The sequence below is a fragment of the Pipra filicauda genome, unplaced genomic scaffold (assembly GCF_003945595.2).
Source record: "Pipra filicauda isolate LSUMZ 115617 unplaced genomic scaffold, ASM394559v2 scaffold114_size2234877_pilon, whole genome shotgun sequence".
NCBI classification, from domain to species: Eukaryota; Metazoa; Chordata; class Aves; order Passeriformes; family Pipridae; genus Pipra; species Pipra filicauda.
Genome location: NW_024103596.1, coordinates 421,461 through 446,589, shown reverse-complemented (window position 1 = coordinate 446,589; position 25,129 = coordinate 421,461). Strand labels below are relative to the sequence as shown.

The following is a 25,129-nucleotide window of genomic DNA, read 5'->3' as shown; positions in this document are numbered from 1 at the left end:
AAGCCGAAAAGACCTTCTTGGAGACACCTTCTGAGTAATGCAATTGCACCTTTTTTTTGTGTGACTTTTTTTTTTTTTTGATAAAATATCTTCTTTTAGTGAGTTTGTGTGTCCCCCAGTGAAAAAAGAAGAGCAGCTAAAGGGCCTGGCAGAGGACATCCAAAGGGATTACCTTATGCTCCCCAAAAGCAGGGCCATGTCTGTTACTCTTTTTTCCTTATTTTTTCCCCTGATTTTTCCGGTTTTCCCAGATTTTCTCAGTTTGGTTTTCCCCCCTCCCCCGATTTTTCCTAATTTTTACTTGTTTTTTTCTGGCAGCTGCAGACGGTTGGTGCCGAAGGGGGACAGTGCTGCTGATACACATCCCGCTACATTCTCACTGGTTTAGTTCAGTGCTTGGCTCTGACTGTTGAATACAGGTAATTTCTGGTAAGCACGGTTTTTTCTTCCCAGAATATCACGGAAGTTATAAATATGGGGTGTCATAAATCAGCCTGGGGAAAAGCACCCACTGTGGCTCCTCTGCTTGGGGTGTCTGGAGCACAGCACTGTCCCTCCTGGATCCCTACCCTGGGGCATGTTCAAGTACAGCTGGCACAGATGAGGGAGGAGGAATTTGGGAAAACCCCTGCAAGGGGAGGAGAAGAAGCACTACAAAAGAAAAATACAAAAAATTGCAAGAGTTTTTAAAGTAACGTCCTGTGTGTGGTTCCACACAAGGAGACAGGGTGGAGCTGTGGGGTGGGAGCTCTGCTTCCAGGTCAGCAATGCCTCCATACCCAGGTCCAGAGATGTCTGCCATCAGGAGACTCCCCGGGGAGGAAAACCCCACCAGCATGGTCGTGTATTCCTGCTGGCATGGGGATTGGGCCTTTCCCCCAAACTGGAAGAGGACAACGTTTTCCATCAGAACATTCTGGCTGCAGGGATGACCACAGATGTTTGCAGGAAGGTGTGGCTGTCGGACAAGCTGTCACTGCTGCTTTGTGCTCAAAAAGTGAAAATAAAAAGCATCCAGTGCAAAAGGAGACAGATCCGGCAGGTTTGGGGTTGGCTCTACTGCTCCATATATGTATGTATATGCTTGGGGGATTTGGAGGTCTGTGACTTCTCCTGAGCTTTGGAGTCCATGACTTCTCCTGGGATTTTGGAGGTCTGGGATTTTAGAGGTCTGTGACTTCTTCTGGGGCTTTGGGGTCCATAACTTCTGGGATTTTGGGGGTCAGTGACTTCTTCTGGGACTTTGGGGTCCATAACTTCTCCTGGGATTTTGGAGGTCCATGACTTCTCCTGAGATTTTGGAGGTTTGGGATTTTGGAGGTCTGTGATTTCTTCTGGGGCTTTGGGGTCCTCGACTTCTCCTGGGATTTTGGAGGTCTGGGATTTCTCCTAGGATTTTGAAGGTCTGTGATTTTTGGAGGTCTGCAATTTATCCTGGGGACGGGGGGTGGTACCTGCACGCTCTTCCCAGCGCAGAAGCAGGCAGAGGTAGCCGGGCCGGGCAGTCCCGCATCCCTCCCGCCACCGCATCGCTAAAAACCGCAGCTCTCCCGGTTTTTCCAGGGATGGGGGGTGGAAAGGGCGAAGCGGAGGAGGGGGGAGGCGGGGGGCCGGGAAAGCCGATCCGTGCCGAGCCGCGCCGCACGGGGAGGCGCCGGGCCGCGGTGCCCGCCCCTCGCCGCCGCCTCCCGCCCGGCGCCGGGAGCGCGGCGCGGGGCTCCAAGATGGCTTTGGCCGGGCTGTGCTCGCTGCTGGCCGGCTGCTGCCTGGCCGCGGGCAGCGGCCCCGCCGAGGCGGCGGCGGAGGCGGCGGCCAAGGAGCTGGAGTGCAAGCTGAAGAGCATCACGGTGTCGGCGCTGCCCTTCCTGCGGGAGAACGACCTCAGCATCATGCACGGCCCCTCGGCCGCCGAGCCCAAGCTGCTCTTCTCAGTCCGCAACGACTTCCCCGGCGAGATGGTGGTGGTGGATGACCTGGAGAACACGGAGCTGCCCTACTTCGTGCTGGGTGAGCCTGCGGGAGCGCGGCGGGGCCCCCCGAGCATCCCCTGCGGCGGGGCTCCTCCCTGCCGCACCGGCGGGCGCCCTGCGGCTGCTCGGCCCCGGGGCCGGTACATCCCGCTGCAGCATCTCTGCCCCGGTGTCATTTCACCCCGCCGCAGCATCCCGGCCGCGGGGCCGGTTCGCCCTGCTGCAGCGTCTCTGCCCCGGCGCCAGCTCACCCACTGCAGCATCGCGGCTGGAGATGCTGCAGGCCTGGGGCGCCTGGTACATTCCCCGGTTGTCATCCGCGGGGCTCGTCCCCTCGATCCATGGCCACCGGCGACTTGTGCTGGCAGGAGGCCCACAGTCAGCTCCCAGCGTGCCCAGCTGGAGGTGAGGGTTTCTGCTTTGTCTGCCCCTGAGCAGAGTCACCTTTCCTGCAGCTTGATGGGAAAATACTCGGGTGCCCAGTGTATCCCAGTCTGCCTGTGTGTGTGCTGCCTCCAGCACTCCTGCTGCTAGGTGTTGGGCTTTGGCCTGCTCACATGGTCTGGGTGGTTCCCACCTGCTCTTCACCCACTGTATGAGGCTCATCTGCCCTTATCTCATGGACTCCTTCAGCTTTCTTCCACTAAAAAAAGCCAACAATTTGCTCCTTTGTTTATGCTGGGATCAGAGCGAGGCCTCCACCCCTTGTGCTCAGGGATATGCTTCCCTCCTCACCATCTGGAACAAGTCACTGAGATGTTTAATTTTGGGTGACATTGGTGCAGAATACCAGTTCCCTGCCCACACACAACCTCCCGCCCTGGGCAAATGCCACCAATGCTTTTGTAGCAGGCCCAAGGTGGCTGTACCACCTCTTGCAAACCTTGTCCATCTGTTGCTCCTCTAGCAGCACCTTGGGTGTCCCATTAAGTTTTTAAAATGCCACGCTTGTTTGGATGTTGGCCCAAAAATGAGGCACCGTGTGTTGCTTGATGTGATGCTCCTCTCGATGCTCCTCTGTACCACCCTTGTGTGTAGCGGTGACCCCAGACTGGGTTTTCTCCCCAGCAATTCATCGCCTCCATGGCCTCTGGACCCTCCCATGTGCTAAAAAACCCCAGTCCTGGATGCTGGGTGGGCTTGGGGCAGCTCTGGCTGCTGAGTGGGCATCCCCCTTCTCCTGGGAGGAAGGCAGAGGCAGGCGTGGGGCTGCTGATGCCATGGGGGAGGTGTGTGGGGACACCCAGGGATGTTTTGCTGGAGGCCAGGGGCCGTGTGGGGAGGGGGCCGCAGGCTGTGGTGCCCCCCTGTCCCCCTGGTCCAGCCCTGTGCTGCGGGATGCTGCAGCGGAGGCCGGAGAGCGTTGCTGTGGCAACAAGGCAGCAGCTCTGCGGATGCGGGGGACGCCGGCATGGCCGCCAGCCCTGCGCCACCTTGGTGCCCCAAAGGCCACCCAGGCTTGTGCTCTGGCCCCCTCAGACCCGATCCTGAGGAGCTGGACCCCGATGGGCCCCAGGGCCTGGGGCGCTGCCAGTGGGGAGCATCTGGGCGGGAATCGGGAGGGGGTCCCTGGGCACAACCCTGGCTGGTGCTGTGGGATTTCCCCAGGGATTTTTCAAACCCATGAGGATTCGCTGGGCTGTGCAGTAAAGGACCCTGACAGCCCCCTGCTGCACCCATAGCTTGCACTGGTGGTGCTTGGCAGGGTTTTGCTTTTGCCTCCTTCTGCTTTCTGCTGCCAGACAAATGCAAGGATGACTGGCCCCATGCCAATGCACCCTGATGTCCTGGTGGTGGCTGGGCTCCCCGGGGCTTTGCAACCTGGGACACTGGTTCCCCAAGAACCTGGGGATACGTGGGGCTGTGCCAGCCCCCAGCAGGCAGGGGTTTGGGCTGTGGAGACACAGCAGGGATCCCAGTACAAGTCTCCCTGCCTGGAATGCTGGGGCTGAGGGCTGAGCTGGCAGGGTACCCTGTACCTTTCAGGCTCCCTATTTGCCAGGGGTTTGGCTTGGTGACTTCTGGGAAATGCCACGCTACATCTTCCTCTCTCCTGTGAAAGAAGAGCTTGCTTTGCAGCTGGTATGGCCCCTTTGCCATGTGTGGGTGTTATTGTTGTTGTGCTGCTTTACCATGAGTGGGTGTTAGTTTTACTATTATTAGAATCATTATTATTATCATTATTACTACTACTGTTAGCCTGGACACTGGCATGGCAGAAGCTCTGAAATGCACAGGGGTCTTGCAAGACCCAGACTTGGTGACTAAGAGGCTGAACCTCTGGAGCTGGAGAGCCCTCAGCCCAAAAATCCCAAGAGCATCACTGTGCACTCGGTGGGGACATGGTCAGATCAGTGTATGGAACTGATGTGGGTGGTAAGTTGTGTTTCCACAAGCCCTTGTGCACGGGCTGGGGGTATGTTTAAACATCCTTCCAGGAATGTGGCTTCACACAGTGCTGCTTGCACCATTCCTGGCAAACACCAGACCCATTTGTGCCCACCTCGTTGAGCTTCAATGTGTCAGAGGGCTGGATAATCCCCACACCCACTCTGAGCCTGGTCTGGTTCCGTGTCTGAACTCGGGGAAGCTGGGCAGCTTCTCCTTCTCCTCTAGTGTCTTTCAGATCCAGGGCTTGTGCACAGGGAGCAGGTTCCCAAGGGACAGTGAGCTGCCTCCCAGTTGGCAGAGTCTTGGACCAGACCCAGGTGCTGCCCCCGCATCAGGGAGGGCCCGGGTTTGGGCTGGGAGCACCAGGAAGTGCTGCACAGAGGCTCATGGCAGTGGCACCTTGGCTCTGCCACATGGGCTCTCAATCAACTCCCCCGGGGGTCTCCCCATTCCACCGTTTCCCCACAAAGAGGGTGGGAGCATGTGGGGAGGTGGCTGCAGCAGGCCAGGATCATGGCAGGGGAAAGGGTGAAGGGAGCAGCTGGAAAAGGGTCTGCACTGGGGAGCCCAAGGGTGGTAGGCTGTCATCCCACTCTGATGCTGTCTGTCTCCCTCAAATTCTCCCTAAGTAATTCAAGAGCTTTCAAGCTTGGCCAGTGTTCATGGACACTGTTGTGAGTGGTTCCCCTGCCTTGGTGGCACCTCCCTGCCACAGCAGCCAAACTGACGGGCACACGGGCCAAGGTTTTTCCCCCAGCTAGAGATGTGCTGGGGTGTTTGGAGAACGGGGTCTTTGGAGAGCCACGTGTGGTGCTTGTTAAAAATAAAGTGCCGGGAGAGGTGTGTGCTGAGCGAGGCATCCCAAAACCAGCTCTTACTCCTGACCCCTTATGACTCCTCATGAGATGCTCTGGTAACGTAAATTAATGATGAGCTCTAACTTTATAGTTATCTTAACACTAGAGGGTGAGACATTGGTTGCTGCCTGCTTTCCATGTGCCTGATTTAGACCTCATCCTCCCTGTTGTGACCATCCTGGTGCCAGAGGTGGGCGCGTTGAGCGTGTTGGTGCTCAGCTCTCCTAAACGTTGGGACCCTGAATCTACTCGTGTATTCTTCCAAAAGCAGAGGGGCAGTGTGTGGGACTATTACCTGTGGTTTAGGAGGGGAGGAGACACTTGGGCAAAGCTTTCTGCTGCTTTGTAGCTCTCTTTGCTAATGAACAGAGTTTTAATTGCACTGGCTGCCTTCCTGTGCACGTGCTGCCTCACTGAGGAGCAACTTGGTGCTCCCACCCATAAACCTGCCTTATGTACCTGTCCTCAGAGGGACTCTGACAGCATTTCCCTGTTTTGCTGAGGGTTTGCTGAATTTTCAGGAAGCACCAGATTTCAGGTGGGAGCCGGGATAGGGCCACTTGCTGGTGCACACCGAGCTGCCTGCATTTAAAATCTCCTGGTTTCATCCTGCTTTAAACCAAGGAAACCTTAATTTGGCATGGTTGCCTTTCATCTCATTTTGTGCTTGTTGCATTAGCTGTATTTTTTCCTGAAGGGAGGAAGCATTTCGCTGGTTGGTGCCCATTAAGAAATGCTAATTTGCAGCTCAATATTCCCTGTCTGCTCACCTTCACACCCCCTTCTTCCTCACTGCTTGGCTCGGCGGCATCCAGCCACATTTGATATGTCATTAACTGGATTCACAGTCCTGCAGGCTGCTAATTTTTTTTGGGCCCCATCCTTCTCAGCTTATAAAGCAGCAAGAGGGGTATTTATGAGCACCCTGGCCTCCCTCGGGCTCGGTGGAGATTTGCGATGCAATTAAAAACCGCGCCAAAGACGGTGCCTTTGACTCCTTCGCCTTCTCTGTAGTGCAATGAATGTTTGAAAAGTGAAGTCTTGAAATACCTTTTCGAGTGTAAAATTGACTTGAGGAATGGGAAAGCGCAGCTGATGTGTTGAACTCGTGCTTTCTGGATATTTCAAGATCTTGAAATGCTGGGTGTTTTTTGCATCCTGTTTTTTTTTTTTTTTTCCCCCGAGTGTGGAAGAGCTGAAGGAGATTTTTCTGCCTCTCCAGTTTCCAGCCCAGCTGCTGTGCTCTGAAATAGGGCAGTGCAGCCCCTCACCCCCAACTTCCCACTCCCCATCGCCCTCCTGGGAGCCTCAGCAGCAGAGGATGGGAGACGGTTCTTAACTTCAGTGACTTTAATAGATTATCATAAACTCCAGCATTAATACAAGCTGTCATGATTTCAAATTATCTTACTTTTAAATAAAATAGATCCCTTTTTAAATACAAAATCAATTCTAATTTTTTAGAGGGGTGAGATTTTTCAAAGGCACCGATGAGCTGGGCATATTTAACTGCCCTCGAATATCTAATGAATTTTTTTCTTTTTTTTTGTTAAATCCTAGCTAAGCTTTTTGGTTGTGACTTCCCTGGGTTAATAGCAGGGTAGCACAGGGGGTTGTGGGGTTGTGAGACAGATCACAGTGGGGATGTTGGGCCACCACAGAGCCTGCCCGCCCCGTCTCTCCTTCCAGGCTGCGCAGGGACGCGGCCAGATGTGACACCCGTCGGCTCTCATCCTCATCCCACACATCTCCCCGCTGCTGCAGACTGCAGGACATGGTCCTCCCCGCTCTGTCCTCAACCCCCAGCTCCTAAAAGGCCCTGGAGGAGGGAAGCAGGAGCCGAGGGGCTGCAGGGTTGCATTATCCCATTTTTTTTTTCTTTTCCAATTCCACGTCTAGTGAGAAGAGCATCCCAATGAATTTTTTTCCTCTCACCTGGATCTGGATGCTGGTTGTGATCCCAAAGCTGTTGGCACGCGGGGCAGCCCTTTATTCCCAGCTCTCTGCGTTAGGAAAATGGTTTTTGGGGTGTTGCAGTGCCAGTCCCCAGCTTGACTTAATTCCTAGGGGAGACAGTGGCACCCTGGCATCACCACCAGAACTCTCCTTCCCCATCACAGGGACCAGGACATGACAGAGGGCTACAGCAGAGCTGATCCCACCATGGGACCCACAGCATCGCTCCAGTGTGAACCCTGCACCTGGAAATAGGTGTAATGGTGAAATAATGAAGCCAATATTAAGAAATTCCTAAGTACCTAGAGAATAACCAAGTTAAATTATACCAGGGGAGCTCAATTGCCTTGCTTAGATTGATTGAATTACTAAATGAGCCTGACTAATGGAATGGAGTGGATATATCGGACTTTTACTCAAGATCCTGAAATAATTTCTCTAATAAGATTGTGAGCCATTAATTGAACTTGGCTTTGATCCTGGACACTGTCGCATGCTCTGAAACCCGCCGGTGTGATCTATGTGCCTGGCCAGGGGGGAGGCTGCTGTCATCTTCCTGCCGGGTGGCTTGGAGGGCAGCCAGGGAATTTGCCTCAGGGGGTCCCAACCAGGAGCTGCAGTGGGGAAGGGACTCCAAAATGCCCTGTCCCAGCAGCCCCCCTGCCCCTTGGCAAAATCTGCCTTGGCAGTGGGATGCACTGAATTCCCTCCTTCTTGGGGTTTATGTCTACTGAAAATCCATGAATGTTATGTTCTTCCTGCATCCTCCTGGAGCGATTGCTGCTGGTGGTGGGGCATGATTGTAGCATCCAGAGTGCTGCTGGGTGTCCAGTCTGCTGTGGGAGATGTTTATCACCAGGGCCTGGGGGCTTGCAGAGCAAAGCAGAGAGGGATCTGTTGAGGGGATGCATCCTGCCCTGGACCTGCCCTGGAGCACCTGGTGGGACAGGACAGGCTCATCTAACAGCAATATCTAATAGCTTACTAATAATTGGGTGCAAATTGCTGGTGGGACCCCATTCTAGCCCTTCCTCTTGACCATGCAATGTAAACCTGACCTCTCCACATCCCTCTTCCAGTTGAAGGATGGGGCCAGAGGGGTGATCCACTGGAGCACCTAGGGCACCCCCATGCTTGATCACACGCCCTCCTCCAGGCGGTGCAGCCCAGCACCAACTTCAGCTACAAGCAGGGGCAGCCCTTAAAACCCCATAATGGGGTGGAAAACGCTGCAGGAAAGCTGGCAGCATCCCAGGGAGGAGCAGGGAGTCCCCCATGGCGAACCGGGAGGTGATCAAGTCTCAGGAGGGAGGCACAGGGTGCACGTCCCCATCCTTATGGACACCTTGTCCCCATGCTGTGCCCCATCGCTCTCTTGCTGGGCACAGAGGTTTCGGTGGCACTGTGGATGCACAGGGCCTCTTGTGTATTTTTTCCTTAGCCAAGGGGGAAAAAAAGTAAGAAATAAGGATTTCGTCTCTGGGAACCCGTTGCCACGGCAACCGTGCATCCAGCTGGCTCCAGCGGCAGCGGGGCTGGGAGGGGATCTCGCTGACCCAGAAAGCAGTGGGGGGAGTGGGATGTGGGGCTGCTTGGCCTTTCGGGGGGGGGTGTCAGGGTCTGGCAGGGCAGGCAGGGAGCTCAGCCAAGGGGGCTGCAGGGGGCCTGGTCCCAGGTTTCAGCTCCCTTTAGTCACTCCCAGCCTGAGTTTCTCAGCCCACCTCCAGGCAGGGATGCTCAGGCTTGGTTCTGTTCCTGCCCTGAGACCCATCCCAGTTTTGGGGGCTGGGCTGCCCCTGTGGGTGCTCCTCAAAGACCCCCGAAGCTTTGTGGCAGGTTTTACCCCCTGGAATTGGCTGTGGTTCCAGTGGTGGAGGGGACCCTTGGTCAGCCACACTCTTCTCTGATGCCACCATCTCACCCCTGCTCTTCTCTCCACATGCTGGTAGCATTTGCTTCTGGGCTGCATCCCTTTTCCTACCTTTTATTTTATTTTATTTTATTTTATTTTATTTTACTTTATTTTATTTTATTTATTTTATTTTACTCTATTCTGGCTTATTCTGGTTTATTTTATATTCTGTTCCGTTTTATTTTTTTTCATGGTTGCTTAGCCAGCTAAACAGAGGCTCTGAACTCATCTCTCTTGGATCCTTGCTGCAGAGCAGTCCTTCAAATGAAGGAATTTTTGCCTGGTGGGATTAAGGCAGTGCCTGGATGATGACGGCTCTGTCATTTAAGACTGGTTGTCCTTTTCCTTCCAAATTGCTGGGCTCTGGCTTCTCTGCAGCAGTGGCCGGTGGCTCACCCCAAGCAGCAGCTGGGGGATTTGTGTAGATCAGGGAAGATTTTTGATTGCCAGGTTCTGGCTGTCCCACTACGGCTTAACGCTGAGAAATCACCCAGAGGAGAGTGTGCCCTGCTCCTGTGGGAGTGTGTTGGTATTTCTGATGCCATTTTCCTGCCCTGCAGCTGGGGGGTGCTTGGGATGGAGGCTCACCCAGAGCTGGGCTCTTTGGAGCCTGCTTTAGGGTGTGGTTAAGCTGACCCCACGCTTTGCTTTGCTGTGAGGTCTTGTTTGCTCCTGAGACAGGAGTCTAAGTCTGTCCCCTCCATGTCTGCAGAGCCTGAGATCCGCTGGGGAATGGGCATTTTTTTACCATTCTGAATCAAAGGGGAGTAGAGGATCCTTGAGCTGGTGGTGGCACATGTGTCACAGAAGTTTGGGGTCTGCAGCCCTGATGCAAGAGGTGACACGGTCCCTTTTCTGGCCGACCCTGAGGCATTTCAGTAATTAGGATGACTAATGAGCACAGCAGAGCAGCAGCTATGGGGGATGCAGAGGGCTGGCTTTGCTCCCACAGGGAGCTGATCCAGCTGAAAACTAACCTGGTGGAGGAAAGAAATTGGAGAATCATAGAACCATAGAATGGTTTGAGTTGGAAGGGACCCTAAAGACCATCTTGTTCCACCCCCTGCCTTGGGCAGGGATACCTTCCACTAGATCAGGTTGCTCCAAGCCCCATCCTGGCCTTGGACACTTCCAGGGATGGGGCAGCCACAGCTTCTCTGGGCAGCCTCTGCCAGGGCCTCACCACCCTCACAGGGGAGAATTTCTTTCCAAGGGTTGGAAGAAGGGTAGGAGAAGGTGGCAGAAGATGTCAGGGAGACTGTGCCTGTGATCTTGCTTGGCCACGTCACTTCTGCTTGGCCTGGCAAGGGCTGCATTGCCCTGGGAGTGCTTCCCAAATCAGGTCAGTGGTCCAAGCGAAACCACAGCCTGGCTGCCTGAGCCCTTTGGGATGGAGATCTGCCTGCTGGGCAGGGTAAACCAGGTACAGGCAGGACCTTGACCTTAGTTTTTGGGAGCGGCACCCCCTTTTCCTCTCTCCTGAACCCTTGCCCTCCTCCCTTGCCAAAAAAACCCAGCTGCGATGTCACCGTCACAACACAGCAGCTTCCTGGGAAGGCAGATATTAGCAACCCCGAAATATCCCCGGGACAGGCTCTTGTGTGATGGGAGACAGTTACCATGGAAACCTCCTTCAAATAAAAAAAAAAAAAAAAAAAAAAAAAGGAAAAAAGAAAAACCCACGAAATTTAAAGCAGTCCTTGTAGCTCAGAGGAACTGTAGACCTTATTATGGGTTTTGGCAACCCCCCTTTTTCTTTTATTTGTTCCAGCTAAAAGCTCCGGGAGACAAGGCAATTAATTTGGCATCCCAAGGGGAGTGAGAGAGGGAGGGCACGGTGCTGGGAACCAGTTCCCTGGTGCATCCAAGTGCTGCTGCCCCACAGCCATCAAATGCCCTCTTGTAACAGGGTTGCTCCAACACAGAGGAAGAAGCAGGGTGGGTTTTTAGAAGAGGTGTCTTAAGGCTTAAAAAAACCCTTTCTAGCTCCGTAGGTGGAGGGTTTGGGGAGGGATTGGTGTGAGTGAAGGGTTCAGGGAACTGCAGGAGGGGTGAGGATGTTGGAAAACACCACAGACTACAGGTCCAGCATGGGGACGGGTGGCTCAGCATGTGTCGGGGGGGGTGTCTGTACGTGGGTGGCAGTAGAAGGTGGTGCCCTTTCTCCTGCAAGAAGGAGCAAGGGAGCTCCTGCATGGATCAGTCAAATTGGCCAACTTTGGTGGGGAAGGGGAGATGCTTGGGAGAGGAGACATCCCACTGCTAAATTTTCTTGCCAGAGTCTACTTCGCAGCAGTGGCTGCAGGGTCTTTAAATTGCTGCGGTGCTCTCAGGCCGTTTGCTCCCCTAATGATGTCCCCAGTGTCCACAGCCTCTGGGAAATCTCCTGGAAGCGTCAGGTTTGGACTGGAGAGCCTTTTATGCCTCCCACTGCCCTGGGCTGGCCCCGAGCTCCCCTGAGCGCTGCTTTCCCAGCGGTGGTTGTGCTGGTGCAGAGCTGTTTTCCCAGCCTTTCCTGTATTGCTCAGCCAGAAATAGCTGGGCTCTTCCTTTTGCCACTTTGGGAGAGCTCTGGAGAGGAGCAGGGATGGGACTCAGAGCTGTCACGCTGCCGTGGAGCTGCTGGCTTTCCTGCTGGCCAAGGGCACAAGCTGGGGAGTTTGTCTCTGCAGACAGGACATGTATGGCCTGGGAATTTGGGGTGAATTATGAATGTCTCTGCTGGTGCATGACCAAGGAGCTGCAGGGGTCTCGTCCCAGCTCACGCCAAGGCGCAGCTTTAGTGGACTGGGATGTGTGTCCAAGCATCTGCAAGCGAGACAGTGCCTGAAACATCCTTCCAGGGAAAAATGAAAGCAATTTTATTACTTCTTCAGCAGGATCTGCTCTCCTCCTGGGTGTGCTGTGCTCCTGGTGGACCTGAGAAGTAGCTCAGCCCCTGTGGTGGATGGTGGGAATGCCTGTGAGCCAGGGAGGGGAGTCAGCCTTGGAGCCAGGCTGGCTTCCACAGCTTTTATTATCATGTTTCCACCTTTTCTTGCTTGTAGAGTGAGGCACATCTCTGGTTAACAGTTGGAGGACTCAGCCTCAGCCCCAGCATCCTCCCACAGTCCGTTCATGCCTGTCAGCACAAACTGGAATGAAGGGATGTCCTGTGGGCACTGGGACTGGGGGCTGAGTGAGGGATGTGGAGGTTCCTGGGATGGACCTGGTGCAATTCTCACCATGGGATGGGAGTGGTGTGGGCAGCCTGGGTTGGATCCAACCTCCTTGTAATTAAAGTGCTGGGAAGAAGGGATTTCACATGCTGGTGGATGAAAGGCAGCATGGATGTGAAACACCAGCATGCCAGGAGCAGGGAAGTACTGGGGTGATGGAAGGAAGGCTGGAAAAGACAGACCATGAGGAGGGAGGAGAGGCACAATGTCAGGAGGTAGTAAATAAGGCAGGAACCAGGCAACAGCCAAGGGGCATTAGGAGCAGTGATGGCAGAGCCACTCGCTCTGGGTGTGAGCCACAGCATCCTTGGTGCCTTCTTTAGGCTGTTGGACACAGAGCACAGTAAAGTGCCTTTTGGAGCTAATCACAGCAGGAATTAATGGCTGTTTTCACACCAGGTGGCAGCATCCATGTCCTGGGAATAGCACTGCAAGGGCTGTGTGTTCAGTGGGTTTCTGGCCAAGGGAGGGAGGAGGTGGCAGGAGGAAGTGTCAGGATGACTCGTTGAGCCCTGGACTCAGCAACAGCCAGAGCTCGCAGGGTTAAGGCAAAGATTTGGCCATAAATGCAGCAGTTTGCAGTTACTGGTGCTCAGAGTCCAGCAGGGCTCTTTGCTCTTGAGATACTGAAAATGCAGCTCACTCCTCACCTTGATTTGATTTTGTTTGCTTACAGAGATGCTGCTTATTTGCTAAAATGGGCTGCTGCTTCTCTGGTGCAGGAGAAGCAAGAGGCAGCAGCCTCTTGCTCAGAAATGTTCCCTGGTCATGGTCATGGGGGTGCTGTCCTGGCCAGGGTGACTCTTGGCACTTGAGAGGGTTGGAGCATCCTGACTCCATCCCCTTTTTTTCTGGCCATCTCAGATTTTAGCACTGGACTAAGAAAATCGGTAGATTTTCCTCCTTTTTCTCTTCTCGTGCAAACATAAGGGAATTTTCTTCCTGTGGTTATGACATTGGGATTTCCTCTTCCCTACCAAGGGTGCAAGCCCTACCTCAAAAGGCAGGCAGGTAAATACAGGCAGGGTCTGTGCTGCTGTGTGATGGCACTAAAGCTGATGGGTGCTGAAACCCAAGAGCAGTGTTACATAATTCGGACTGCAATGCAGAAACTCTTCCTTAATTTTTAATTATCCAATTGCCGCACGTACGTAGCCCTCAACTTGGGACGTGGAGTTGGCCCGTGGGCACGTGCGAGGGGGCTTGGCTGGCAAAGATGACAGGAAACCCTTCCCTCGTGTTCCTGTCCCTCGTGGCACGGCGGGAAGAAGTGTATCCCCGTGGCACCGAGCGGGGCTGCTCTGTGGGGGCTGGAGAGGATGCTCTGCACCCACCACAGGGACCGAGGGACATCCCACTGAGCAGCAGGAGAGGGAGGTTTCTCTGGGCTGCAGTGATAGAGAAATGGGTGACACCCTGGTCAGTTTGCATCCAGATTTCCCGTGGCTGCTGGTAAAAGAGCCCCGAGTGCCTCCCAGGGAGGGTTTGTTGGGATGCGGGAGAAACAGTGAAGGAGCTGTTGCAGACCTCAGCTGTGAAGCACCGTTTTTTCCCCTCCCTGTTTCTCTCCCTCTTTCAAATTCCCCCTCTGCACTTTCTGTCCTTCCTACAAAGGCAGCTGCCTCAGAGCAGCTTAGGCTTCAAAGTTCCCAAAATAACAAAGGTTAAAATAAATTAAAAAAAAAAAAGGGTCGCTACAAGATCAAGTCAGTGCCCCACTTGCACCTGGGCTCAGAGCTTCAAAGCAGCTCCAAAGAGCCCCCCACAGTGTCCATGGTCGGGCATCTCAATGCTTGTGGTCCCATCTTCATCCTCCTGCAGTCACAGGAGATTTTGTAGTAGCCAGGAAGAGGCTGCAGGTAATTGAAAGAGATGGGGGGGTCCAACTGCTTTTGTTGTATGTGGGGGCAATTGGAGAAGGTCTCTCGTGGAGGAGAAGGTTGTGGTGGTGGTTGCAGCCCCAGGGCTGTGTCCTGTGCCCATGAGCCCTGTCCCCTGGCCGAGTGCGTGGGCAAACAGCTCCTCTGAGCTCAGTGTGGTGCTTTGTGCCTCTGCTGGCTCTGCTGATTTATATAGATCATCAATATGACAATTATATACACCTGCAGGTTTAATTACCTCCATTTTTGTCAGGCAGCGAGAGATTTATGCCTCTATTCAGTTCCTGTAAATCTGAAACAAGCTTGACTAGACCCAAAAGTCCTCCCATTGATCACCGTGCACTGGCTGGTCTCTGGCCCTCTTGACAATCTCTTCTTTCAAGAGTGATAAATTCAAGATGCACAGTTAACTTTTCCCCCTTCTACATCTTTCTTCCTCCTTCTTTCTTCTTTTTGTGTTTTTTTTTTTTTTTTTTTTCATTCTCACTTTTCCATCTTTTAAAGCCTCTCCACGAACTTGAAAATGGAGGTTGAAGTCAGGTAAGAGCTCCTAAGGCACCAAAGAGTTTGTGGTAGCAGTATCTCTTGCCTGCCTTGTCCATCCCAGTAGAGAAGAGGTGAGGGTTCTTCCTGCCCCAAAAGCAGCATCAGTCCCACCAGGGGAGGTGGGAGGAAGGGGAGGATCACCTCCTGGAAAAGCTCTTGGCCCTGCTGTGGATAAGTGAGCAGACAGGGCTATTTTGGCCCAGTTTACGCCTCTGGGAAGGCCACCCTATCCCTCCTGTGTCCCAGAAGACCGACAGGTGCTGGCTCTCCCCCCAGGAGATGAGGAACGAGCAGCTGTTCCCGTTTCCTGTGCTAAGCACAAGAATGCCAAAATAATGTCTGATTTGCCTGACCTCTTGGCCTTGGCGCAACGAGCACTTAAACAAATTAGTGTGCAGGAGCGAGCTGAAGTTTACCCTTGAAGTGAAGTCCATGTCATGGCTGTAATGCCTCCCCCCACCTCCCCTGCCAGTCCCACCACCACAGCCTGACCTCTCCTGTACGATATGCTCCAGTGTCCAGCTAAGTGCCTGGCAGATGGGCTGGAGTGGCCGGCCATTACCTTCCCTGCCAGCCCACGATGGATATAAATAGGCCTTTGCCCCCCCTGTGAAAATTGCTGGCTGGCTTGGAAAGCTGAAGGGAATCTTGGCAAGCACCTTGGGTCTGTAGGGCCTGGCGGCACGGAGGGCTGGAGTTTGGACAGGGGGAGTTGTTGGCTGGATGTTGAGAAGCTCTCTCAGTGTGAGGGAGCTGCCCTGGGGTCTCCCTCGCTCAGCGAGGCGGTGCTTGGGGGAGCAGAGGGTCTCAGCCTGTCCTTGAAGGGACATGTGGATGTGGGATGCATTCAAGAAGGGTGGTCTGGGTAGCACCTGGCTGGCTTTGCAGTCACCCTTCAACCCCGAGAGACTGGGCAGTGTGGGGACAGTGGGTTGTGGTCTCTTGGCATCTCCAGCCACAGCTGATAATTATCAGCCACAGCTGATAATTGGGGAAAAAATGTTAAAACCACAGCATACCTGTATACAGTCCTTTCCCTGCTGCAGGGATTTCCCAAGCTGGGAGGTGCCTCCAGGCTCTCTGGCTCAATAGCTGTTGGTGACTCTATCTTCCCTGAATTTGATTCCTTTCTCAGGCTTCCCTACTTAATGCTGGTTGAAAAGGAACCTATTGTTAGTTTTTACATGCCTAATTTTTGCAAAGTGAGAAAGGATGAATAACCATTACCTTTCCCACTGCTCCACAGGCCTGCTGATTTTATAGGCTTTTATCATGTCCCTGCTCAGTTGTTTGCTTCCTTTACTGAGGAGTCCTAACACAGTTGGCTTCTCCTCTTCACAGAGCTGTTTTCGACAGTACTCCTCCTCCGAACCTTCCCAGCTTTGCCTCCTCCTTTTCGAGATGGTTGACCTGAATACCACTTGCAGGATTTGAGATTGGCTTCTTTCACCAAAGTTGAATTTCACCTGCCCACTTCCTTGCCCGCTTTCCACCAGCACTTCACAGCTTTAGCTTTGAGGAGACTAAATTTAGCCTTGGTGACCAACTTTGTCGTTCGCCTCCTCTTCCAGAATGTTTCTTGAGCAGCCGAGGTCCTGACAAAGATCTCCGTGGGGCTTCTTGGTAACCTCCTTTCATCGAGAAAAATAAACTCTTACTCCTCCCCCACCTGGTGGGCTTCAAGAGGGCTTTCCCTCTTATCCCAGCCCCACTTTGGAGCTTTGGGAAAATCTGAGGGTGGATTTTGACAAGAACTCTTTGAAATGAGTCCATCACCCTTTACAGCGTTGGGTGACCCGTATTTACCCACCTACCAGTTCCTCTAACAAAGTGTCCAGGGCAGAAGTGGAATTTACTGCTCTTTAATTTCCATGATGCACGAGAGCTTCTTTAAGAGGTTGGGGTCTCCTCTGCCAGGTTTTGCTTCCCCAGTATCTCACCCTTTTGGAGTGATGGTGATTGTGCTGGTGGAGTTCAGCAGCTCGTAAGTGAACACTATCTGAGCCGAGGGGTTCGTGCCTTCCATCCCATTGGTTTGCTGGGAGATGATTTAGCCAGGGCAGTAATTTTCCATGGCTGATTAGGAGCTTCTTAATCATTTGGGCTCTTTCCATGGAGACCTGAGTTCCCCTCTGGAAGAAATGATGTGATAGCATTGCAGAGTGGGATATCAGCTACAAATGTGGTCCTTTCTGGAGTCTGTATATCAACCTCACATCTATAGGCTGTTGTCACACATTCTCTTTATTTTACTTTTGCTCACTGTCATCGTGTGGGGCTTTGGGGTTTTTGTTTTACATGAGTGTTGTTCCAGGAAGTGGATTTGGTCTCTCTTCCCACATCCCCTCTGTAGTTCACAGTTATGGCAGATGGGACCAAACTAACAAGACAGGAGTGGAAATCAAACACCAGCGAATGTCCCAGTCTGCTCGTTGTTTTTTCCCACCTTTTGGTCAAAACTGACAAACGCGATGGAAAAATAACCTTGGAGGGGATGTTGGGCAGGTGTGGTTGGGCACATCCTTAGGTCCATGGGGAAGAGCAGGGCAGTGGGGCACGTTGTGCTGTAAGGTCAGCAGCTGCAGAGCTAAACCCAGTCGACTGAGACCCATTAGTGATGAATCAGTGTCCTTCTCTCTGGAAGCGGTCGTGCAGCACAGCGTCACTCCCAGGGTGACGGAGGGGTTTGTTAAAGAAAGGGATGAATTAGGGCCGTGGCATATTTGGGACAAAAATCCCAGTTCAGGCGGGGCTAAAGCATGGCTACAGCTTTGAAATGTAACTCCTTGATGACCTTCCCAAAAGCAAAGGCACCCTATGTTCCGAGGAGACACCTGGTTATCTGTCAGCCTTGCTATGGCTTCACGTGTGCCAGCCTCACGTGCAGACATCATGGGGGGGTGATCTCTCTGACACAACCAGAGAGTGGCTCCAGGGAGATCACCAGTGCTTTTTCCTTGAGCCTTTATGTTCTCCCGTATCTATGAGTCTTTTGGAAAATTTTGTCCCAGGACCGAAGCAGGTTCCTAATATATAAGGTGAGATTTATGTTTGCTGGTATGGAAAAGCTGGATTGTCTTGGAAAGGTGAAATGACCTACAGAATGAGCTGGTTTTCCTACCTGAGATGGGAGGCAGGGGAAAAAAAAGCAAATAAAATATGGATAGTCAGTGATGAATGTGGTTTTTTTTAACAGGCCCATAAAAACATGAATATTACACCATGAGTGATGTGTCACTAAAACCTTGGAAGTATAAACGAGTTAAATATCAGGATAAGCATTTTGACATCTGAATTGATAGTAATCAAGGCCTGAGGTGACTCATGGTGGGAAAGTCTCCTGAGTCTCTTCAGACATTGGAGACCCTTGCACAGGAGTGGAAGACTTGCTTTAGCTGAATTTGAGCCCTTTAAAGGATTTGTGAGGTTTAGACATGGAGCAAAAGCCTTAGCTAATGGGGAACTTAAATAAAAACACAGTCAGGTTCCAGATGGAAAATAAGCCAGGTTTAAATGTTAACAAGGAAATACAAGTCCAAGTCAAAATCCGTGCTCTGCTGTATGAAATGAGTCTGTGGAGACTGGCATTATGGCAGAGTTGATTTGACTTATTGGAGGCACCTATTAGTGCAAAACACTTCCAAATGGAGAGGAAAATTGTTTTGCTAGGTGGTTTTTTCCATCGAAATGCTGACGTGAGGTTTTAAGGAGAGCTGTTTTCTTTGTGTGCCACGATGCCAGGGCCCAGTGGGGAGGTGGGAGTACATGGAAATGGGTCCATGTCAGCACTGGGCTCCTGGGCCATGGTTTTAGTGTTGCACCAGCTCAGGTGCAGAATTGGGCTGTGACAGAGCTGTTGCCTCCCAAAATTGGGAGGTGCAGTGGTGTTGCCTCCAGAAGGATTGGGTTTGCTTTGGGTGGGACGGCTGTCCCTCGGGAAACGAGGTTGTTTGGGATAATCAATATTGAAGCAGGTATAAATCCATGCACCTCCAGCACCTTCAGTCTGGTCGTTTGTCCTCTCCTCAAATCACTCCTCCAGAACCTTTCCTTCCCTGTCCCTCCCCTCGCAGATGGTTTGGGAGGGGAGCAGCCACAGCTGTTATGTTGAAAGCATCAGCTGGGGCCTTTGGAGGCTGCTGCTCCTGTAGACATGAAGGACCTGGGCCACGTTTGATTCCAGGTGAATGCAGCACAGCCTAATTAGTGGTCTCCTACTGTTATTAACCTCTGACTCAGGCAGGCTATTTTTTAACAGAGGTGCAAGAAGTTAATACTCGTGCTAATGGCTTCCTATCCAAGGCCTTAATGAAAGCCACAGAGGGGCCAGGCTTTTCATCAATATCCTTCAAACTTTGAACTTGAAATTATCCTCTCCCCCTGGGCTTTTTTTTTTTAATTTTTGGCTTTCTGCCTGCTCTTCCACCTCCTCTGGGACATCTTGGCCCCATGGTACAACCTGGTCAGGAGAGTTGGCACCTGCCAGTCCCTTGGCAGAGCTGACTCCCTATGGCATCCAGATAAATGGTCCCAGCTGGCTACATGGGTCACCATGGCATCTCCCACCAGGTGATGAGATGTCTGCTTGGAGAGCAAGATAAAAGTGGAATGCATTGGACTGGGAGAAGAGATAACAGAGAAATGCTGTGTTAGGGAGGAAGCTTGGGCTTGTCTTGGTCTTGGTGTTGCTGGAACCAAACTCCATGAGAACTTCAGAGGTGCAGGAAAGCATTTATATGTGTAATTTTGTCAAGTACAAATGGAGTAGGATTCGGGCAGCTGACATGTTGCTAAGGCACTTGAGGAGAGGAGGAGAAGATCCAAGGGTGAAGCCCATTCATCCAGGTGCTGCCTCAAGAGCCCTTGCCCAGGGCAGGAGCAGCGATGGTGGAGCAGCCTTGTCCTGCAGTGTGATGAAGAGGTCACAGCCTCCCAGTCTGGAGTGATGGTGGTTGATTTTTGGGGTGTTTTCTTCTGTCTTGTGTGCAATGTGGCTGCAGGATCACGTCGTGATGTCTGGTGAGAAAAGATAATACACCCAGGCTCTGTGGCTGGATTCTGCTCTTTTAAAACAAGAATCCATTTTTTACTGGAATACATTTTTCTTTTAAAAAATAAGCCTGTTTAAATAAAATTGAAATTATGACAACCTATTTTAAGGCTTAAATTTACTATAATCTATTAATCATTTAAATAACTTCTATCAAGGATTTCTCCTCAAATATTAATGAGCTGGAGGGTGCTGCTTTTACAATGATATGTTAGATCAGGGGAAAAACATCTCTAACTCTAGCTTTCTAAATGTCACAATGTCACATTCTTAGTATCTATTATTTTCACTCTTTACAATGGAGCAAATGCTGATATTTACATTTTTTCCAAATGTCAGTATGTTGAGTTCCTGTTGTGCATAAAAGCTCTTGCCTTAATTACTCCTAATTTCACATTAGCAGGCAGGTGCAGGGAGAGTGTTTTCTTCCATTTGAGCTGGTTCATTCCAAGTTGAGAAGCCGTGGGGAGCTGGGAAAGCGGGCAAGCTTGTTCCCCCCTTCCAGCCCATGAATAAAGACCAGGTGGGAGAGGAGGAGATGTGCCGTTTCAAACCCTCCCAGCTCCCAGGGCCAGCTTTTCAAAGGGGGTGTGTGTCCCTAAACACGCAGCTCAGCAGTTAGAGGGAATTTCAAAAGTGCTTCTGGCTTCCTGGTGACTTTAACTCCTCTTGGTTTTGCTTCCCGGTGGCACCGCGGAGCGCTCGGCATCCCTCTGCTCGGGACACTCCAAGTGCACTGATTACTGCCAGGAATGCGGCCCGTGCTGAGCACAAACAATCTGCCAATTCGCTCGCTGTGGCTAATGTTTCCTTTGATTAATCAAATCAGTTTGGGAGGATGAACCTGGTTCCTCATGCAGATTTTTGCCCCCCCCCTCCCTCCACCATCCCTGGCAGCCGGCTCACTTAAGGAGGCAGCCTAATGAAATTAATTAACAGCAAATTTAAAATGTTGCTTTTCGGCACTGTAATTGAATTCGAGTTTTCATTTGAAGGCAGCGTGAAACAAGCAAAATAAAGATGTTAATTTGCCCGAAGTGAGCCGGGTTCTTTCCCACTGCCCTCAAAATGCGTGGCTACGAATGGGATGGAGTGGATGGGTCTGGCTGGACTGTCCCCACAGGGCCGAGGCAGGAGGGGGAGTTGTGCCTCACTGGGAAGCTCATCATGGGTTTTTTTTGTTGTTCCAACAAAATCTGCTATTTTCAGGAAAATTAGCTAATGGGCAAATGGCAGGCTTGAGCTGATGGCTGAGATCAAGGTGGTGTGGGATGGTGATCGAGGTGATCTGGCTGGAGGTGGAGCTAATGATTAAAACGGTGCCCATCTCTCCTAGGGATGGGCTGGTGTGACCCTATCTTTGGCTGAGACCCAGCCATAGGATGTTCTTGAAATTTTGGAGTCAGCCAGGTGAATTTGGTTTGATTTAGCATTTAGTGTACTGGAGCACATGTTGTGTCCCTGTCCTCAGCTGCTCCTCCTGCTTGGGTATCCTCTACTGCCATCACTCATCAGCACAGCTCTGTTGATCTGACCCATTGTCCCTAAACCTTGAAGTTAAAAGCACTTAGGGAAAGTCAGGGTACTTGGGCAGAAGCTGCAGGTACCTCTGCAGGTCTTTGGGCTGAGTCCCATGTGGGGAGCTGTAAAACATGATTGAAGACTGAGAACCTCTGAAATCACCTCAATCAAAGTCAGAGCTTCAGGTGTGACTGCAGCTCCGTGCATGTCTCATTGTTCACAAAGGATGGGAGATATTTTGTCTGCGATAATTTGTGACGTGGTCCCGGTGATCCCATCGGTGCTGCTGAGAAGTTGCTCTGCTCCCAGTGCCTGGAGCTGTGTTGAACATGAGGTGTGTGGGTGAAACCTGCCCAAATTAGAGCTGGAAGGATGCTGCTGGGTTCCCCGCCTCTGGCCCCGAGATGCTGTCAGTGAGTGCTCTCTCCCTGCACCACATCTGGATTTTTGGAGAGGCCTTCATCTGGATTATAACTAGAAATATGATTTCACTCTGCTTTAACCATTTAGCTTGTGGTTTGTGTAGGGGAAGCCATGGTGCTGACAGGAGGTGACCAGAGGGAGCCTTCTGTATGTAACCCTTGATCCTTCCACCCATTTTTTTGGGAAGAGGGGAATGTCCCCATCAACCCTCTCCTCCGTACTTCCCCCCTGACCAGCTTTGCTTTCGCAGAGATCTCAGGCAACACGGACGACATCCCCCTGGTGCGCTGGCGGCAGCAGTGGCTGGAGAATGGCACGTTGCTCTTCCACATCCACCACCAAGATGGGGCCCCCAACCTGCCCGGCTTCGACCCCACAGAGGAGCCCCAGACCGAGTCGGCAGAGGAGGAGCTGAGGATCCTCCACATCTCCGTCATGGTACGTGATGGGAAGGCAGCCCCTCCTTAGCTGTCCAGAAGCCTGTAGAAAATGTAGTGGCTTTTGAAAAGCCATTTATATTCCCCATCTGGCTCCAGCTGCCCTAGGATGGGGAACTGAGCCCCCCTTTGGGGGTAGTTGAGATGCCTTGGGCGCCTCTCCGAGTGATGCTTTAACGCTGAACTTCTTTAAACCTCTCCCCTTAGTTTGCATCACTTTGAAAATATGTTTGCGGGGTGCCTTTATCCCCTGGGGGGGGGGGTGTGTGTTCTGTGCTTCGAAGGTCTCAGCCACCCTAACCCGGGGTTAATTCACACTGACTTTGTCAGGAGCCCTTTGCCCATGGATGGTGCCTGCTGTCCACTGCTCCGACACGCGGCAGGTGTCACGGTGCCACCGGGCACTGTCACTGCCGCTTTTGTCAGCGTGGCAGCCCCGTGGCCCTGGTGTCACAGCATGCAGCCAGAGCATCCCACGTGTCGAGGTTGGACAGCTCTCCTCCTCCCCCCAGATACACGGAGGCAAGCTTTTGATGGCAGAGAAAGGAGGGGGTCTGCGTGTTGGAAGTGGATCTGTGGTGTGTTGATTGTTTGGGGTTCTTTTCGTTATGCCGGAAAAAATTAGAAGAATCCTACAATTTTTGTGGCACTGGAAGATAATTAGCGGGAGACGATGTGTTGCCGAGGCTGCAAACAGGCTGTTTAATGGTGCCTACCCTAATGAGAGCTTCAATTGCTCTTCCAGATTGCAGCCCCAGGCCGGGTTTCTCCTCCATCATTTGTGCTTGATTAGTCTCGAGGAAAAAAAATGACTGGCAAAGCCACTCCCCAAAACATCTTATACCATTATCTCTATTTTATTGTCCATTCCCAGCTGCTCCTGAGGGGGTGCATCACCTCTGGAGAGCCTGGCCCCACTCTGCTGCTGTGGTCTTGGTCTTCCTGGGTCCTGCTGGATTCCAAGATCAAGGCAGGAGTAACTGGAACAAGGCTCATTATCAAGATGATGAAAAGGATATCTGCAACTCGTTGCTCCCCTACCAAAATGTGCAAATACAGATTGAGTCCTCCCTCTGCCCCTTTTTTCCCTTTACTCTCAGCTCCACTCCAGCAGCATCCTTTCACTCTGAAAAACAGAGGTTAGATTTTGTGCCAGGAGTCGGGATCACGTGGAGTGTTCAAGGCTGATTTTCTTTCTTTCCTGTGTGGTTGCCAAGAGAAGAGATGTGAGCAAGGGGCTGTATCCATCGTGACTCTGGTCCTCACATGGACTGTGCAAGGAGCACTCCCACAGCCATCAGGTGCAGGGCTCCTCACAGCCATCGTGTGGGTCAGGGGGAAGACAGAATGGGATCTCTGTGCTCCCACGGAGGGGAACCAGGGGCCTGAGGGGGTGCCCTGGTCCCCTCCAATGTGCAGTGGGTGGAGAACACTTCAGTGCTGGCTTTCATCCTCCCCACAGAGCCTCTTGAAATCTCCAGAGGCCACAGGCAGCTTTTCCTCAGGGACAGTTTGAGCTCTCAGACTATCAGGGCAAAAGACATCAAATTTCAGTGAAATAACAAGTCTTTTTTGAGAACCCGCAGGCACAGTCTGAAGCAAATGGGTGCCCACCAAACTCAAGTCTCCCCTGTTTAGCAGAGGCATATGGCAGAGCTCTCTGGTGTGTGGGGGATTTTATGTGCATAGAGAGAGTGAGGAAAAGCCAGGAATGCCCCAGTATTCCTCCCACCAGCTTGTCACCCCAAATGCAGATGGGCCTTTTCCCAGAGTGATGGAGAGCTATGACACAGGAGGCCATCTCCAGTAGGGATGGGGATAGCCCCCACTTATTTATGGATCAGAAGAACTCATAGGGATTGGACATGGTATGGAATTAGGCTCTGACTTTACCACTAAAAACCTCTGCGTGAACACGGCCAGGCACTTTTTACAAGGGCATGTAGTGATGGATTTAAACTGAAAAAGAGCAGGTTTAGATTGGATATTATTGGAAATTATTTACAGTGAGGGTGGTGAGGCCCTGGCACAGGTTGCCCAGAGAAGCTGTGGCTGCCCCATCCCTGGAAGTGTTCAAGGCCAGGTTGGATGGGGTTTGGACCAACCTGGGATAGTTGAAGATGTCCCTGCCCACGGCAAGGGCATGGAACAAGGTGACCTTTAAGGTGTCTTCCAGTCAAAACTATTCTAGGGTTCTAGAATTCTATGGTTCAGTGCCAGTTTTCAGCCCCAGCAAGAGATTTCTCCACTTCCTGGCTGCAGACTCCTAGCCAGAGAGAGTGTGCCAGCCAGCCCCACCTTTGGAGATCCTTAATCAATGGAGTTTGTTCTTTCTTTTTTTTTTTTTTGTTTTGTTTTAAAGAAAGTTTGGAAGGAGGCTCAGAGCATACATCACAGCTCCATTATCCTGGAAATGAAGGAGAGTTAAACTGTAATGGCCATTAAACTTCCTTTTCCAGCTGCCTCTCCTGCTTCTCATTCAGTAATTCCCTTAATGTTTTATCCTAATGGAGCAGATTATTACTATTATTTTATTTTATCAAGATCACCTGTTGCATAGAAAAGAGGAGGGAGGCTGGAGCCGTGGATGGACACAGAGCTCTTAGCTGGCTCCACATGCTTTTTATTGTTATTATTGTTATTATTCTTGGCAGATTGTGCATAAAGGGCCAGTTTTGGGCTTTCATCTCACCGCCTCCATCTGTGTACAGTGACGGTGTGTCACAGGAGGGCAGCCTTGGGGACAGTGGTGAGATGGCTGGGCTAGGTGCAGTTTTGGGGTCTGTCCCTGTGGAGCAGGAGCTTTTTCAGCCTCTTCCTCCCAAGACACTCCCCAAACAACACTTCAATCATCTGTCTCTCTTGAGCCGTGATCTCCTTTAATCTGTGCTGCAATTTCTTCGGGATGCCCTGGGAAAATCTCCTAAGATTGAGAGTGACAGCACTGAAACCAGTTGGAAATGGGTCA

General features: G+C 51.9%; 1 protein-coding gene across 4 annotated transcripts in view; it reads left to right on the top strand.

The window, feature by feature from the left end:
* The first annotated feature begins 1,705 nt into the window (after positions 1-1,705).
* ASTN1 (astrotactin 1) overlaps positions 1,706-25,129 on the top strand; it is a 58,952-nt gene continuing 35,528 nt past the window's right edge. For 2 of the 4 annotated variants that reach the window (XM_027740628.2, XM_027740627.2), the window contains exons 1-2: positions 1,706-2,007; positions 21,975-22,162. In XM_027740628.2, coding sequence (XP_027596429.1) covers positions 1,725-2,007; positions 21,975-22,162 — 471 coding nt within the window. In that variant the 5' untranslated portion in view covers positions 1,706-1,724. The remainder of the gene's footprint in view (positions 2,008-21,974; positions 22,163-25,129) is intronic. The other 2 variants (XM_027740626.2, XM_027740625.2) reach the window with 1 other exon arrangement.